The sequence below is a fragment of the Ipomoea nil genome, unplaced genomic scaffold (assembly GCF_001879475.1).
Source record: "Ipomoea nil cultivar Tokyo-kokei standard unplaced genomic scaffold, Asagao_1.1 scaffold1509, whole genome shotgun sequence".
NCBI classification, from domain to species: domain Eukaryota; kingdom Viridiplantae; phylum Streptophyta; class Magnoliopsida; order Solanales; family Convolvulaceae; genus Ipomoea; species Ipomoea nil.
Genome location: NW_017617937.1, coordinates 405,939 through 423,426, shown reverse-complemented (window position 1 = coordinate 423,426; position 17,488 = coordinate 405,939). Strand labels below are relative to the sequence as shown.

The following is a 17,488-nucleotide window of genomic DNA, read 5'->3' as shown; positions in this document are numbered from 1 at the left end:
AGATTTCTCGTGTTTCTTGTTTTGTTAATAATATATTTATATGTGGATTGCAAGAGATCAGAAGTGAAAGCTAGCTGTGATCTATGATGAAAGCAGGTTCCTGTAGCATCCCCCCAGCAGGTTGCAATGTCGCGTGTATCAGTCCCACTTGCTTCAATTCTTGTTTCCACAACCTTACAACCGATTAGTTGTTTGTGCTCTTCAAATTAAACAAATAATTAACGTAGTCTTATCGTAAACAATATGTTGATAATGACAACAACAATGATAATAATAAGACAATTTTACATGATATAATTATACTACTAAACATTTAAAAAAAAAATCACTTGTTTGAATGATATAAATTAATTGATTCTTTAAAACTAATCATGTACATATCTATTCTTCTAAAGTTTAAATTCTCAACCTCAAGGACTCCCACACCCCGAATCGATAGAGTATTTTGGAGAATGTATATATCTCTCTATTATATTTTAATAAATACATTATCATGTTGTATGGATTATAAACAAATGATCAATTATCAATAATCAATAATAATACTAATAATAAGAAAAATAGCATTTCTTTTCTTAAATTTATACGAAATAACAATTTCAATATCTGTAATTCGCAGAATGACAATTTCGTATAAGAAACATTGGCAGCTTACATTTATATGTGAATATGGACCACTGTTCATCTATCCATATTAAAATCCACTGAGATATTGCTGATAATGGATGCCACTGTACGGACGGACGACATATCATCTTCAAAAATGACTAAACGAGGGGTGGGTGAAATACTGAAATATACATGGCCCCAAATATAAATTATTTTTACCCGTGGTAACCTCCAATTGAATCGGTCAAATAGTTGTTTTGGTAATTTTAACTTGGTAATTATAAAATTTTAAATTTGACTCCTTGTAAGAATTATTTATTAATCCTCTCAGTTTGAACCGATCAGCTATCGATAGCCTAGACAGATTTACCTCTTTGTTTGATTTCATATGACATGTTTCATTGTTGGAGTTGATTTGAGTTGAGTGGTAATAGCTAGGGCACCACATTTGTGATTTTTTTTTGAGGTTTTTTCATATCTAAAAACTAAGCTTGAATTTTCACACTAATGGGAGACATGATATTTTTCTCAAAATTTCCTCTTATAAATACTAGTTTTGTGTGGGTCCCGGAAGAAAGAGAGATGGCAAAAAAGCTACTACCTTTGTGCGCATTGGGCGCACATTCAGCACCTAGTGCACGCACCAGCTGGCACGTCCTGTTTTTTTTTTTTATTCAAGTCAGACGGTTAGACCGATTGTTTTTTTTTTCCCTTTTTTTCCTTCTTCTCTTTCATTCCCCTCTCCTAGTTAGCACCTCAAAAATTATAAAGAAACTATTACTACTGAGGATGCTGAGCAAATGATCAATCTAGATAAAGTTCGACCCAACTCTAAATCAATCAAAACTTGATAATTTTGAAATTGTAATCATAGTTGGCACCTCAAAAACTATAAAGAAACCATTACTACTGAGGATGTTGAGCAAATGATCGATCCAGATAAAGTTCAACCCAACTCTAAATCAACCGAAACTTGATAATTTTGAAATTTATGATTAAAAAAAATGTGCTGCTCTCTCCTTGAAATTATTGCTGCCCTATAATCATATGGAAGTACAGGCAGTCACTGCAAAAAGGGGGAAAAGCAAATTCTCAATTTGGAATTACATAGCCAATTATGATTTCTGGATATATTACCCAGAAAAATAAAAAATAAAAAACAAAAAGTAAATGACAGAGACATGATTAATGGCCATGAAATTATTGTTTTCTTCCACTTTGCATTCTGCATTTAATTTAATAAAGAAGAGGGGTAGGGAGGGGGAGGGGGAGGGGTGGGGGCGAAGACTATTACAAAGCCATTGAATCTTCATGTGCAACTCCACAAAATAATGCACAATTCCCACTAATTCTCTAGTATGTCCCCATTAAGCAGCCAGAATGCCAGATAGACCATACTTCAATTTGAATTTATGCATAAACTTAAGAGTTTTGTACACCAAATAATGCCTTAAATATCACAATATAAACAAAGAATAGTAAATTGAGTAGCAAAACTCTATTCTTTGACAAATTCTAATAAAGTTAATAGTTTTAATGCAGAATATATGATTTAATTCTTACCGAGAAAGTGTAGAAATAACCCTGTTATGTGAACCTATATAAAAGCACCTTTGAAAAACTTGTTAGTCATTAAAACACATATAGCAATTAATCTCATTCATCAAAATTCAAAACTTCAGGATAGAGGTAATGGGGCATGTGGGATTCTCAAAATTGTGTGCAAATTAGTAAACTGGGGGATATTATGGTCAATAATGGGAAGAGGAGAATGGTTGAATAAAGGGGTTAGACTTTTGGAGCCATTGCCAGTACATAAATCCACTTCTTTATATCCATCATATCTGACAAGCTCCACATGCTCCATGTAGAAGAAAGAAAGTGATAGAGGTCCAGACTCCAGAAGTACTCCTCTCACAGAAGAAAGAGACCCACCACCTCCCACATTATCTTGTCCTCAAGAAAATGCAAGAAAATTACCCATTCCTCCCCCTACAATTGCCACCAGATCTGACCCACTTCTTCATTCACACACACACAATCTGATACCCACCCCTCCACCCCACCCCCACCAAACTTATTTAAAAATCTATATAGTAGACTCCAACCAGATTAGACCCAAGATTAGTTAATTGAATAGAAGTTGCTGTTTATTCATTTGGGTATATAATATTACCTTTCCAGCCACTCTCTTATAGAAGGTGGAACCTGCCTTTTTCCTTGAGAGTACCAAAAGACAAACTCTGCTCTCCTTTCTGTGAGGAACAAGAAGAAAAAAAAAACATCTCTTCTTGGGTCTGCAGATTTGCCTCTACAGGCATATAAAAGCAAACAGTCTGCTCATTTTGAAGAACAGAAAGTGGAAGAGGGAATCGTATACTTACTGCGTGAGCTTTGGGTCCATTTATATATACACATTCCTTTTCCTGTTTCATTTCTTATGCTAGCTTTGTCCACACCTGCTTGCCTCGTCTTGGAACTCCAGAAAGCTGCTGCACTATTGTAAGTATTCCTCATTTTCTTTTCCTTAATATTGGATAAGATACATAACTGTACAGCCAAATGAATGTTCTTGATTTCTGTCATGAAGGGGAAGTACAGATTTCTGGATAAAGCAAGGGAAGCTGCAAAGTTCTGGTTTTTACCATTAGACTTTGTTGAGAAGAAGGAGAAATCATGTCTGCAAGAATTGCGTCTTCTTTTACAGATGATCACCCCAATCTGCACAAGCAGATTGGGTGCATGAATGGCATATTTAATCTCTTTGAACGGCACCATTTCCGGCGAGCCGGCAGCCACAATAACAAAAGACTGCTTACAGGTATTTTTCATTTCAGTTCTACCACATAATAAAGCATGAACCAGAAAATTTTCCTGGTGATCAGTGTAATAACAGCCTTAAAGCTGTAGCAAGTTTGACAGGGACTAATTGCCTCCCAGTCTTATCTCTTTGCATTTTGTTCCACACAAATAAGATGCTCAATTCCTCATTCTATTTTTGGTTTCTGCAAATGAGTTTAAGAGCACAATTGGGCATAATAATTATGAAATATTAATTGCATGATAACATAGCAGAATATAGTAAGCATTAAAAATTGTAAGCTTGAGGAAATAGGATGTTTTGGCACCATACCTTTCAGATTATTTCTAATGTATCTCTGTATTTCTTTTTCCTGTCTGTCAAGGTGCCAACCACAATAAGGAAGATGCAGCACAGCTGAAACTGGTGAGATTTTGAACTAGATGAGTTTGCTCATTTGTGGCTAGCTTTAATCTGTAGACTAACTTACATGGTCTCACAAATGCAGGAATCTAAAGATTCATCCAAGATTCTTCCATTGTCTCAGTCTCCATCAACTCTTTCATCACTAGACAGAAACAAAGCAGCTCAATTAGAATCTCCATCTTCCACCCAAAGTAATTTTCCAGAAACTCCCAAGGCCATAGCCAAGAAGCAGCATGATCTCAGAGGTGTAGTGAAGGACTCAATGTACCGGGAAGCTCGTGGTGTATCAATCAAAACTGTGGCGAAAGAAGAGGGAAGAGTTCATGTAGTGAAGCACATAGATTCCCCGAGGCCTTTGCAGCCACTCATCCCTGGAAAGAGATCAGATGGATCAATGAGAGGGCTTGCTAAACTTCAAGAAGTACCCATGTATTCCAAGGAACAAGATGATAACATCATGCAGCGAGCAACAAAGGATCATCCTCGTTTCTCCTATGATGGAAGAGAATCAAGAGAAACATTGAAGACAGCAATGAAACTGAAAGAGCTTCCTCGGCTGTCTTTAGACAGTAGAGTAAGGTCCATACAGGCCTCTGCAGCTGAGTCCAGATCAAATTTCCTCTTAGGGGATACAACCCAAGAATTTGGAAATCATAAAAGATCATCCAGTGTGGTGGCAAGGCTAATGGGATTGGAAGAATTTCCTTATTCTACTGCCATTAATGAGGGTGAAGTGATAAAAGATAGAGTCTTCCCTGCTGAAGATTCTGTTTCAAGAATGAAAAATCAAGTAACCTGTTCCCCACAGGTTTCACGAAAGGATTCTTCCTCACCCAGATTAGAACCTGCATATTCAATCATAAAGCCAGGTTCAGGTTCAAGGCTTCCATTAGAACTAGCTCCATGGCAGCAACCAGACTCCGGCAGGGCTTTACAGAAAACATTGCAGAAAAGTAAGGAAGCCTCTATGAGTCCTCTAAGGGTGCCCTCCGTTTATGGTGAAATTGAGAAAAGGATAACAGAACTTGAGTTCAAAAAATCTGGGAAGGATCTCAGAGCACTCAAACAAATACTTGAAGCAATGCAAAAGAGAAGAACAAGGCTGGAGAGCGAAAACCAAGAACAGGCCTTGCAAACAAACAGATACAGTACAGATGACGTTTCTTATGATCAGAGCCCCAGGCTATCAGTGCAGCAACAAATTCGCCACTGTGCTGCCAAAAAGGAGTCTAGTTCCCCGAGAAGGCCCGCTGATTCCTCCATTCAGATCATGAAATCAGCCAAACTTAATGATAAGATCAAACGTGCAAGTTCCCCAATATGTAACAGAGAAGATTCAGTTGCTATGGCACCTAGGAGAAATAATGTCAAAGATCCTAACCGGCATCTTCTTCCAGAAGACAGGAAGGCTAATGGAAGATCATCAAAAGCAGTACATGGCTCAAGAGCCTCTGAACAAATAAGAGGAGGCCATAGTCACACAGTTGAGAGAAGTTTAGGCACAGTAAGTCCAAGATTGCAAGAGAAAAGGCATGGCATGGAGAAGCAATCTCATCTTCCACCATCTGAACCAAGCAGAGTTAGAAGGAACCAAAATAAACAAACAAAAGAGTTAGGATTGCCAAATAGGAGATACAAACACAAGTCTGGCAATCGGCAGCAAGGTGGTGACGACAAGAGTGAGGTCAGCAGTGACACAAGAAACTTCAGTGAGCAAGGTGACACAGCTTCAGTACTATCAGAAAACGACATTAGCATGGTGTCATTTATGGACACAGAAATCACAAGCAAATATCAGTATACTGAAATAGGAGGAAAACAGCGAAGAAACTGTAAAGAGATGGTAAGTGATTAACCTACACTGTATTTATTTTTTTACACCATATAACTAGTTTCTTAGATTTTTCCTCCTGCCATACAGGATCCTTCAGTGAGGCTAAGTGAGGATTCACCAAAAGCTGAACTTCAGATTGCCACAATTGAACAACCAAGTCCAGTTTCCGTGCTTGACGCAAAATTTTACATAGAAGATTCACCATCTCCAGTGAAGAAGATATCAACAGCTTTTAGAGGTACCAATCTTGCCCCATTAAATATCCTGTTTCGAATAATAAATGTTTAAGGCCATCTCACCAGGGATCTTTTGCAAATAGATAGCTCATAAAACAGTGCATAATGTTTTACATTCCCAGTTATTTTTTATGCTATTTATATGAAGAAATTAGAATGAAGGTACAGATATATTGTTAGTTATACAATGCTTTAGAAAATTAAGATGTAAAGAGATATCATCACAAGGATGCAAAGAAGAACGCTAAAACTCCACACATGCAGAAATTTATTTGTTTGCCCAAGCACATTGAATATAGTTTGACTAATAAAAGTTTTGCATCCTTTCCCGCCTTTTACAGATTATGATGCTGCTGATGATAATGAAGTAGAATGGCATACACAGGATTTGGACCATTTACCAGTCAGCACCAGACAAAATCTTGGCTCGGAGTTCAATCATAAGAAATTTGAAACTATTGAGCCCCCAGTTCATAAGCTCAGTCTACTGAACTCTACACCCCAGGAAGATACTGTGAATCAAATAGAGTTCTTCTGTCAGAGCGATAATCCTGACCATCAATATGTCAATAAGATACTACTAGCATCAGGCCTCCTCCGAGATGTAGATCGTGCCTCAACAACCACTTGCCTTCATCCAACAGGCCATCTGCTCAACCCCATGTTGTTTGACGTACTAGAACAAACAGAGGAAAGCACCCGACTAGCAAATGAAGGATCCACAAAAGAGATTTTTCAGTTAAAGTTTGATCAGAGAACTCACAGGAAAATTGTATTTGATACAGTCAATGAAATTATTGTCCACAAACTATCATCAGAAGGCCTTTTAATGCGGGGCAGGGGATGTTTGAGTGGACATCAGTTTCTGAAAGAAGTACATACAGAGATGAAGTTTCTCCGGCCTAAATCAGACAGCAGTCTGGACAGTGAGGAAGATGAATTGGATAGCATCTTAAATGTAGATATGAAGCATGAACTGGAGGACTGGGTAGAATCTCGTTGCGAGATTCCAGCATTAGTATTGGACATTGAACGCCTAATCTTTAAGGATCTCATTACTGAGGTAATTAGTGATGAGGCTGCAGGGCTGCAAGATAGATCAAGGGGGCATTGCAGGCAACTATTTGCAAAATAGTTGCTTCAATGTTCTATTCTTGTTACTCATTGAAACATCCTGTACAATACCCGTCTTACAGTCAATGCATGAACTGCTAAGATTGTAAAGAGAACCAATTTTCTTCACAATGGTTAGTTACATTTCAAATTCCATATGTTGCCATCACAAGCTTCACCTCCCCTATTACTGGCATGTAAATCAATCAAAACATTGTCCCCAAACTTCTAGTGGATGACTTATTTTGACATTTCTGCACCCACAAACAAATAAAATGTTTATCCTCATCACCATGTTCACAAATATTACAGTCAGTTTGATAATATGATGCAAAATGTACCTTATTCTATCCTTCATAAAATCACTTGCATTTACATAGTTGGATAAGAATTTAGACAAATATCTCATAAACCATAAGATCAAGAGTAAAATGCTCACTACTGTACCCAATGTCTTTAGGTAACTTCTTTACCTGAATTGCATAGGGCGTTTTCTGTCCAAAAACTTTTCCTGCCATCACCATCCTTACCTGAATAGTGTGTACTCCTTCCAAAAACTTGTCCTGCCATCATCATCATGGCGACTACTTAACCTATTCTGAACAGCATCATTGCCTAGAAGTAAACACCTTCAGGCTTCAGCAGCTACTGCAGATTCAGCCTGTAAACGGCCTATTGCTGCTACAAATTCACTCACTCCATTAACAAAGCTCTGCACACATTTCAGTGCTCTTGAGCCAGCTCAACCTCAGGAATCCTCCACCTGCTTTTCATATTATCCACCCAATTCGAATCCATACAACTCTTACGGGTCAGAAAAATGCAGGCAGCATACAAATGAAATAAATGGAGGATTAACAATCTAACTTCCCATGCGATGACACTGCTAAATCCTTCATTTTCCCCTTCAATGGCGACTCCTACCTGCTAAATTTTCCAAGAAGAAAGCCATATTATCAACATCTCGAAAGTGTACATACAAAAGAGTAGCCAAAACGATCGGTGCTGAGCTTTCTAACAACTGAAAGGTTGAAAATGCATATACTAATCCAGAAAAAAAATATGCAAGGATTGAATGCTAGTCTCTAAAACCCTCGCGCGAGAACGAGAGGGAGAGCTGTTTTCCATTTTTATCGCTCCAAAATCCAAATCTAATCGTCGTGTAACTCAAAGAGAATAGTAAGGTACGTACAAGTTATTAATTCAAACTCAACGATGAACCGATGCATTTATTTGAAAATTTGGGTTTAATTAACTTTCTTAATTGGAGAAAGAGCATCTAATGAAGCAAGAATTACACAATCCTATCGACTGTGCTCTATAGTCTAATAGTCTATAGTGCAATCATACTAATTCTGCAGCGCTATATGAATATTGATGAAACATTGAAACGTAGTCCCGGAGCAAAGCAAGAATAAGTCTAGAATATAAGGACTAAATAGCAAAGTAGATAAAAAGATTTTGCCAATGATTTTCCAAATTTAGTCCTGGTAATTTTTACCCCTGGTTTTAACGCCTAACTAACACTAAGTTCACGGAAGGACTAATGGTGGAACGATTTTGATAGTCAAGGGTTTAATTCATCCAAATTAAAAGACAAGGACCAAATTTGAAAAATCACTATAATCAGAGGACTATTGCTGGAATTAATTCTATAATATTTCCCTACTCTAGTTGCATTGTGACTCAGTCCTATCATAACTAGTTACATCACACATGACCTATTCTCATGTTATCTCGAACAAGTCACTATCATGGATCTTGGTCCGGAGGGTAGAGTCCTTGCATGCCTAAGTCGATGCTTAATTTACTTTCAATTTTTCTCTCCTCTAATACTATAAGGTATTTGAATTTGTTATCATCAGAGAGTTAAACTCATTGGGTGGGTTGGACAGTCCCTACATTGCTAGGCTAATACCTGATCTACTCTAGACTTCCCTATAACTTCTCTTAAACATGTCAATGTTGTAAACCCAATACTTTAAAATATCTAGATATATTTATATGAGAGAGTTAAACTCATTAAAGTGACAGACCAATGGCTTGAGAGCATCCCCAACAGGGAGATTTTCATTGGTTTTTGCGGATACTAATGCTTATGTGGAGAGAGAGAAGAAAATGAGTTGTTGCAAAAGATCCTTGGTTTTTACAGGAAAAGTGAGGCCCACTAGAAAAGCAAAGAATCTCCCTGGTGCACGTGAAGCGCACCAGGCTCGCTCAGTCAAGCGTACTTCACGCGGCTAGGCACATTAATTTGACACTTCTCCTTTTTTTCAAATTTTGTTTTTTTTTTTTTCCCCTTTTCCCTTCATTCTTATCTTTTCTTTCATAATCACACCTGCAAGGACTCACCTATTGGAGATGCTCTAAGCCCAATACTTTAAAATATCCGGACTCATCACTATCAGGGAGTTAAGAGCAAAAGACAACTTAGGTCCACAAATCAAGTATCAACCAGAAATGGCATTGGGGGGATTTTTCTTTTTGAGGTTGTTTTGGTTGCAGAAAAGGCTTCCTATTTATAATTTTATTGAACAAAGGAGAAATACAAATGAGGTAGATGTATACAGGTGTTAGAGAAGACATATTAAAGAATCTGCACTCTTCTGCAGATGCATAGGTGAACCCTCTGTAACAAGGTACAGGATGACAGAAAAATGGGGGGGCAAAGCTATACTAAAAATTTACAATGAAGCTGGCTACAAATTACAAACTCAAGCATGAAGAACCTAGTGAAAGAAAAGAAGAAAACCCTACAGGATTCTGAGATGCACTTCTTCCTGAAAGTGCAGAGGTTAAAATACAATTGCACTTTTACCTTTATATGCATTCATTTTCATTACATGATTACAATGTTAGTCACCTAGCATCCAAATGCAGCTGCTAACAAGATGGGGGTTGAAGTTGCTTTAGTCGTCTTACGACTTGCTTCATTGTCGGCCTGGTAGACAGAGATTCTACGGTGCACACAACAGCCAGGTGTAGCACCTCCACCAGATCATCACGTGGACCACAGTCCCACAACCCAGCTGTGAAGAACTCCTTGGCACGGCCTTGTCTTAGAAGCATGCAGGCCCAGCCAACGATGTTGAAACCATTTCCATAAGAAGAGAAGGAGGGATCAAGAGCCTTCTTGTCTGAAATTAACTCGAGCAACACGACCCCATAACTGTACACATCGGCTTTGTCAGAGACGCGGCATGTCATTGCATATTCAGGAGCAACATATCCAAAAGTTCCGGCCACACCGGTAGTGGCATGAGTTTCTGAGGTTCCTAGAAGCCTTGCCAATCCAAAGTCAGATAGATATGCATTGTAGTCCTCATCCAACAGGATATTGCTAGGCTTGACATCACGATGAAGCACACGTGGCACGCATTGATCGTGTAGGTAGGCAAGTGCTCGGGCTATGTCTAGGGCAATTTTGTGAAGTATTCTCCAGTCCACAGCCCTCGTGGACCTTTCCTGGATGAACTTCTCCAAGTTGCCTCCTGGTAAGTAATTATATATGAGAAACATTTCTGTTTCACTGGCATGATATCCTATCAATGTCACCAGATTTGGATGCCGCAGCCTCCCCAAAGTTTTGATTTCTGCATCAAATTGTTGAAAACCTTGAAACCGTCCTACTGCTAGCCGTTTTACTGCAACTAGAACTCCCGGTGCAACCTGAGCCTTGTATGTTGCTCCAAAACCACCATTACCAATGCAATTGCTAGCATTGAAATTCCCAGTGGCCTGTACAACATCTTCAAATGTCAAAGGAGCCCCAATGTCGGTGAAGACTGTGACTTCCTTTCTGATAGATCCAGCGACTCTGGATCTTGGGTTCCACTTTCTAGTGTAGAAGAAGAGGATAATAAGAGCAATGAGAACTGACACAATAACTGCTGCAGATGTTATGGATGCAATCTCAATTGAATTGAACCCTCCATTTCCTTCCCTTTGTGTCGGACTTGTTGAAGGAGGGGTAGAAGCTCTTGGTGAATCCCCTAATATTCCTAGCTGATCTGTGGACGGAAATGGAGAAAAGATATGGCAAGATTGCAGATTAGGGTTCCCAAGGACACTATTGCATTTCACTAAATTACCATTAGGAGGTAGTGGCCCAGACAAGTTATTAAATGACACATTAAATGATCTCAGCGTGGTCACATTCACAAAGCCAGAAGGGATCTCCCCTGACAAGTTATTATTGTTCAGGAGGAGGTCAGTCAAGTTCCTCAAGTTCACAAAATCTTTTGGAATCTGTCCAGACAACAAGTTTGAAGAAAGATCAAGCACTTCCAAAGACTTCAGCTGCTGCAGGCTTGTTGGGATGGATCCATTCAACTTATTGCCAGTTAAAGAAAGATATTTGAGATCTTTCATCAGCCCAAAGGTGCTGGGTATCTGGCCTTGCAATATATTCCAACTTAGATTGAGAGAAACAAGAGAAACCAAATGCCCTACACTTGGAGGAATGGTCCCAGAAATCTGATTCTTGGAGACATCAAAAAGTTTTAGAGACCCGCAGTTAGAACCAATATCTGTTGGAACCAAACCAGACAACCCATTATTGCTCACATTAACAATCAAACTTCTCATGTGATGACACTGCTCAATGATAATTTCAGGAAAAGGCCCAGTAAAATTGTTACTACCCGCAAGAAATGCGTAAGCACTTCGCTCTCCTAATGTTTCAGGTGCTATGGGCATGGATGGCAACTGACCTGTAAAGTTGTTACCACCAAAGTTATGAACTACAGCAGAACCAAACCCATCGCCAAATAATGACAAAGTGGTTTCAAGCATAGCTCTAACGGTAAAGAATGACAGGTAGGCAGAAGATGTATCATAGAGCTCAAGTGGATCTTTGTTTACATGTCCAAGACGAGCACAAGTGCTATTTTTAAATCTGGGAAGTGGACCAGAAAGAGAATTCTCACTCACATCAAACACATTCATGCAAGGAACTTGAAGGTCTTCAACAAGCTCTCCAGTCAGCTTGTTTAAGCTCAAGTCCAGAAAACGCAAACTCTTGCAGTTACTAAATACCCCCGTGATTTCTCCCATGTAGTAGTTTTGACCCAAATTAACCATCTCCAAGCTGGTGCATGCACTCCAGCCGCTGGGGAATTTAACTTCAATAGTTGCCCTAGGAGCCCAAATCATCTGCAAACTAGACAGTCCAGTAATTTCAGCTGGAATTGTGCCCTCGTAAAAGTTGTATTCATCATTACCGGATGCCAACTGTGCAGTCGAGGCATCAACTGCTGAATCTGAAGGGCTAGGAAGTGGATTCCACAAGTTCGACAGCACAAGAATGGATAACTTGGAGCAATTTCCCAGCTCAGAAGGTATGGAGCCACTAAGGCTGTTCCTTGACACATCCAACACTTGAAGTTCATTCAGTTGACCAAGTTCAACAGGAATACTCTCTTCCAACATATTTGAATATAGCAGTATTGACTTCAACTGTCTACAACTACCCAAACTTGTTGGAATCCCCTCGGTTAAGAAATTACCTGCCAGCTCCAAATACTCAAGGTTTCCACAGTACTGCCCAATCTCACTTGGAATTGGCCCATTGAGCTGATTAAAAGACAAGTATAAACCCCTCAGATCTCTAAATTCACCAATGAAACCAGGAATAGTCCCATTCATCTGATTCCCAGCCAAGTTCAAGACTTGCAAACCCACACAGTTTTTCAACGAACTAGGGATACCCCCTACAACCTTATTGAAGCCCAGGTTAAGAACCCTCAACTTTTTTAAACCTTTAAGCACAGACGGCAGAGATCCAGTAACTAAATTCCCTTCCAGATCCAAAACTTCAAGATTCTCCATACCCCAAATCTCCTCAGGAATGTCACCACTTAATTCATTAAACGGAAGTGACAAGACACTAAGCTCAGTGAGCTTCGCGAGAGCGGAAGATAGTTTACCCACGAGTTTCACATTACTATTCGAACAACTCCTCCTAATCCCAAACCCATAGAGCGGAAACTGAGCAACTTTAGCGCAAGACAAAGAGCCAGAATTACCTCCACCGCTGATGTTGAGAGCAACGACCCGGGAATTGGAAGCACAGGACACCCCGACCCACGAACAGTGATCAGAACTGCCGGAGCTCCAGCTGGACAGCACTCCGGCGGGGTCCGAAACCGAGGCCTTGAACTCCAGCAGCGCCGCCTGATCCGAATCCAACCCCAACGCAACACTCCAAATGAGAAGCAACAGTTTCAGTGATTTGTGCAGGTGGTACCATTTGATCACGGAAGAACGACGACCCATTACTGAAAACCCTACGAAGCTGCTCCGACACGCCAAGCCACGCAAGCTCGCGGTCTCCTGCTACGAAGCGGACCTAGCAGTTGGGGTTTTGCTGGGAAACAAAAACCCTAACCCTAAGTTTCGGGTGCTTCCTGTGTACAGAAGAGCGAGCTACGAGAGAGAGAGAAAGTAAAGAGGAAGGGAAAAAAAGAGAGGAAGAGGAGAGAGAAAGAGGACAAGATTGACAGCACAGTAGTGGGTAGTTTCTTCCTTCTTTCAGAAAACGCGTAGCTGTCTCCATTTTATATTATTTTTGCCATTTTTGTTTTTCTTTTCCGCCCTTTTTACGTTGCTGTTATTTTCGTTTCCGCACTGTCGTCATTCACATGAATTATAAAGTTTATTCTCTATTTTAGGATAAGCCTACATTCAAAATGATAAGGCATGTGTGATAGTTAATTTGGATAAATTATTCTATACCTAAAAAAAAATTGAATTATTGATTTTTTTTGGTTAATGATAGAAAAATTTCTTTTAGGGTGTGTTTGGAAACTTGGAAAATGAGTTCTGGAAATCATTTTCCAAGTTTCCATTGTTTGGTTGTGTATGGAAAATCAAGTCAATGGAAATCATTTTCCGTTGACTTTGAAAAATAGGCTTGTTTTGGAGGAAAATGACTTTCCCTTTTTTTGGGGGAAGTCATTTTCCAACTTTTACACCAACATCATCAACACCATACCACCACCACCTCATACCACCATCACCACCACTATCGCCGCCGCCACCACCACCACCATACCACCGCAACCACCGCCGCCACCACCATCATACCACCGCAACCACCGCCGCCACCATACCATCGCAACCACCGCCGCCCCCGCCACCACCATACCACCGCAACCACCGCTGCCGCCACCACCACCATCACACCACCACCACTACTGCCGCCACCACCACCACCACCGTCGCCGCCAACGCCGCCACCACCATATCACCGCAACCACCGTCGTCGCCACCACCACCACCACCATACCACCGCCGCCGCCACCACCACCTTACCACCGCAACCACCGCCACCACCACCATCACACCGACGCCGCCGCCACCACCACCACCACCATACCATCGCCACCACACCATCACCACCACCACCACTGCCACCACCGTCATACCACCACCAATTATTATTATTATTATTATTATTATTATTATTATTATTATTATTATTATTATTATTATATAACAAATAACACCACTACCACTACACCACCACGCCATAATATTTTTGATATATTATTAGTTTTTTTTATTATATTTAAAATTATTATTATATATTATTATACATGTTATAATATTCTAAATAAAATAATTAAAATGTTTAATTATACAATTCCACTCATTTTCCAGAAAATGAACCAAACACACAAAAACAGTTTTTCAGAATGCAATCAAACACTGGAAAGGAAAATATTTTCCGGAAAATGGCTCATTTTCCAGAAAACATTTTCCAGAAGTCATTTTCCTGCTTTCCAAACGGACCCTTAGTCAACCACACTCTGCAATTGTTATTTTTAAAAAATAATAATAATACCATTCAGTTTAACATTATAGTTCAGTTCGGAATTTGTTCGGTATTCGATTCGATTTAAGAACCCTAAATTTTTAATATTTCCTAATTTTACAACCACACTACCAAACAATACATATTCACATAGTCCAAATTCAAAGTCTAAACATTATATAACAAAATAGCAATCCAAAGTTCAAGCACACTATTAAGTACTAATTATCAAACACTTTTTTGCACAATCGACACTTCAGGCTCACTTGGAATATTTTATTGACAAGATGAATAATTATCTAGGTGTATAGTTAATATTTGGAGAACAAGTTATCAAGTACTGTATAATTAATTTTTAAATACAATTTGTCATTGCTAGTGCACTGGAATATTATTTTCTAGTGCACTGAAAATATATTCTAGTACTAAAAATAATTCCAGTGCATTGGAAATCAAAATTATAATGATATTAAAGCACATTAATTTCATAGAAACATGAAACAAAGAAAAATACTGAATATTGTAAGAATAACTAAAGTTAGATATAAGTGTGAGGTAAAGAACAATTGCGGCAAACAACAAAAAGTGCAAAGTAGAGAACAAACTATAAAGAAATCAAATAAAAAATTTAAGAAAATACTAGTAAGAATATGAACTGAACGGCGGAGCAGGGGGGCTTAGATTTACTTTTTTTGTTGTTGTTGTTGTTGTTGTTGTTGTTGCTGCTGCTGCTGCTGTTGTTGTTGTTGTTGTTGTTGTTGTTGTTGCTGCTGCTGCTGCTGTTGTTGTTGTTGTTGCTGCTGCTGCTGCTGCTGTTGTTGTTGTTGTTGTTGTTGTTGTTGTTGCTGTTGTTGTTGTTGCTGTTGCTGTTGTTGTTGTTGTTGTTGTTGTTGTTATTATTATTATTATTCATTTTAAAAACAAATGGTGTTCGGTTAGGTTCGATTCGATTTTTAATCGAACCATTCAGTTTACAAGAATCCCAAACTGTTTGTTTTTTCGATATATTACTAGTTCGATTCGATTCAATTTAGTTCGGTTCTGGAAAATCGAACCAAATTTCCCACCCCTAATGGTTACCACTTAAAATATTACTATGAATGTATTTACTGTGATTAGAAACATAATTTGAGTTAGGCCTTGTTTGATAAAATTGTTAGATTATCAGCTAATTTTGGCTTATTTGACCGTTATTGGCTATATGACTTGGTTAAAAAAAAATCAATATAAGTATTTGATTAATTAACTTTTTAACTCTAAAATGCTAATTTACCAAACACATTTCTACAATCAGTTAATGTTATCAACTAGTGCTAACCAAATTAACTAACAGCTATCAGCTAATAGTCATTTACCAAACATGGCCCTAGTCTCATAATAGAAATGCTAGATATTGTATGCAATATCTACATCTACAAATCTAATAAGAGCGAATAATGTTAGGCCCTTAACTGGAACAAAAAAAAATGTCGGTACTAATTGTTTCTTAAAATGAATGGTTCATATTATTTTGATTTTAGTATCTTTTAATGATTTTCCTTATTTACCCTCTATTATATTATTTTCTTCCCTTAAATAACCTTAAATTCCGTTAGTTTAAACTTTAGTAACGGAATATTCCGTTAACTATTTATTATTTTTAATATACTCTTAATTTATATAAGGTCTTAGGTTCGAACCTCATCCCAAGTATAGTTGGCATAATTGTTAAACATATATTATGAATATGTTAAAATGTATTAAAAATATATATAATATAAAATTTAACATAAACTTTGGTCAAATAATTAACTCGACTAAATAAATAGCATTCAAAGTTGAGCATCAAATATTATAAATCAAGAACTACTTTAAAATCATTTGATTTTCTTGAATTTTTTTATTAAAAAAAATAAATTTAGGTTAAGTTTTTTTTTTTTTTTTTTTTAAATTAATCTTCTTCGGATTATTTAGAACAACACTTAATATTTCAATTATGCTTTTGCATTATTGGAATGATTTAGGCCATTATGGTATTAATATTTTTTGTATTTTTTTTATAATGGTACAATTCTACATTACTTTACAAATATTATACTATTATTTTTTTTATCGGACAAAATTGTTCTTACATCATTGTCAGACCTGCGCGGCCTAACTACAAAGTTGTTGATCATAAATACAATTACACATGGACTCTAAAACAGTAAGATCATTTTTCAAATAATTGACAATGTTAACATCCTACTAGCTCCAATTGAACAATTTTACACATCAAAATTTTATCAATGCATGAAAACTTTTAAAGAAATTTGTAAGTTAATTTTTACTATATCATTATATTAATATCTATTGTAACCATATATTTTGAATTATTTATTATCATCCTCTATTGACAGCAATTGTAGCAATTGTTATAGACAAACAATTTGTCTCAACAAGGAATGGAAATTTTTTTAAAAAAATCATTGATTTCATTATTGTTAAAGAAAAGTATGTACGACACTTTATTACTCTTATTAATTAAATAAATTAGTAGCTACAACAAAAAATGCATATGCATTTAATTAATTTAGAATTAGATGTCTATAATGCTTTATTTAAAAAAAAAAATTATTCATTATAAAAAAATTTAAAAGAAATATAATTTCATTAGTTATATTATCTTTATTTTC

At 37.6% G+C, this 17,488-nt stretch overlaps 2 protein-coding genes across 2 annotated transcripts; one reads left to right on the top strand and one right to left on the bottom strand.

The window, feature by feature from the left end:
• The first annotated feature begins 2,695 nt into the window (after positions 1 to 2,695).
• On the top strand, positions 2,696 to 7,322 carry LOC109189228 (protein LONGIFOLIA 1-like). Its single transcript, XM_019340032.1, has 6 exons — positions 2,696 to 3,111; positions 3,200 to 3,430; positions 3,795 to 3,835; positions 3,918 to 5,678; positions 5,757 to 5,907; positions 6,247 to 7,322. Exons 2-6 carry the CDS (start codon positions 3,286 to 3,288, stop codon positions 7,038 to 7,040), a joined length of 2,892 nt encoding a protein of 963 aa, XP_019195577.1. The 5' UTR covers positions 2,696 to 3,111; positions 3,200 to 3,285; the 3' UTR covers positions 7,041 to 7,322.
• A 2,189-nt stretch (positions 7,323 to 9,511) lies between these two features.
• Positions 9,512 to 13,537, bottom strand: LOC109189137 (LRR receptor-like serine/threonine-protein kinase RPK2). Its single transcript, XM_019339894.1, has one exon. It carries the CDS (start codon positions 13,292 to 13,294, stop codon positions 9,902 to 9,904), a length of 3,393 nt encoding a protein of 1,130 aa, XP_019195439.1. The 5' UTR covers positions 13,295 to 13,537; the 3' UTR covers positions 9,512 to 9,901.
• Positions 13,538 to 17,488: the final 3,951 nt, after the last annotated feature.

What these genes read in the sequence shown, in the direction of transcription:
- LOC109189228 (XM_019340032.1), top strand. Translation starts at nt 3,286, where the DNA reads ATGTCTGCAAGAATTGCGTCTTCTTTTACAGATGATCACCCCAATCTG. An exon ending in TAACAAAAGACTGCTTACAG is followed by an intron (nt 3,431 to 3,794) that starts GTATTTTTCATT and finishes CTGTCTGTCAAG; the next exon opens with GTGCCAACCACAATAAGGAA. An exon ending in GAAGAAACTGTAAAGAGATG is followed by an intron (nt 5,679 to 5,756) that starts GTAAGTGATTAA and finishes CCTGCCATACAG; the next exon opens with GATCCTTCAGTGAGGCTAAG.
- LOC109189137 (XM_019339894.1), bottom strand. Translation starts at nt 13,294, where the DNA reads ATGGGTCGTCGTTCTTCCGTGATCAAATGGTACCACCTGCACAAATCA.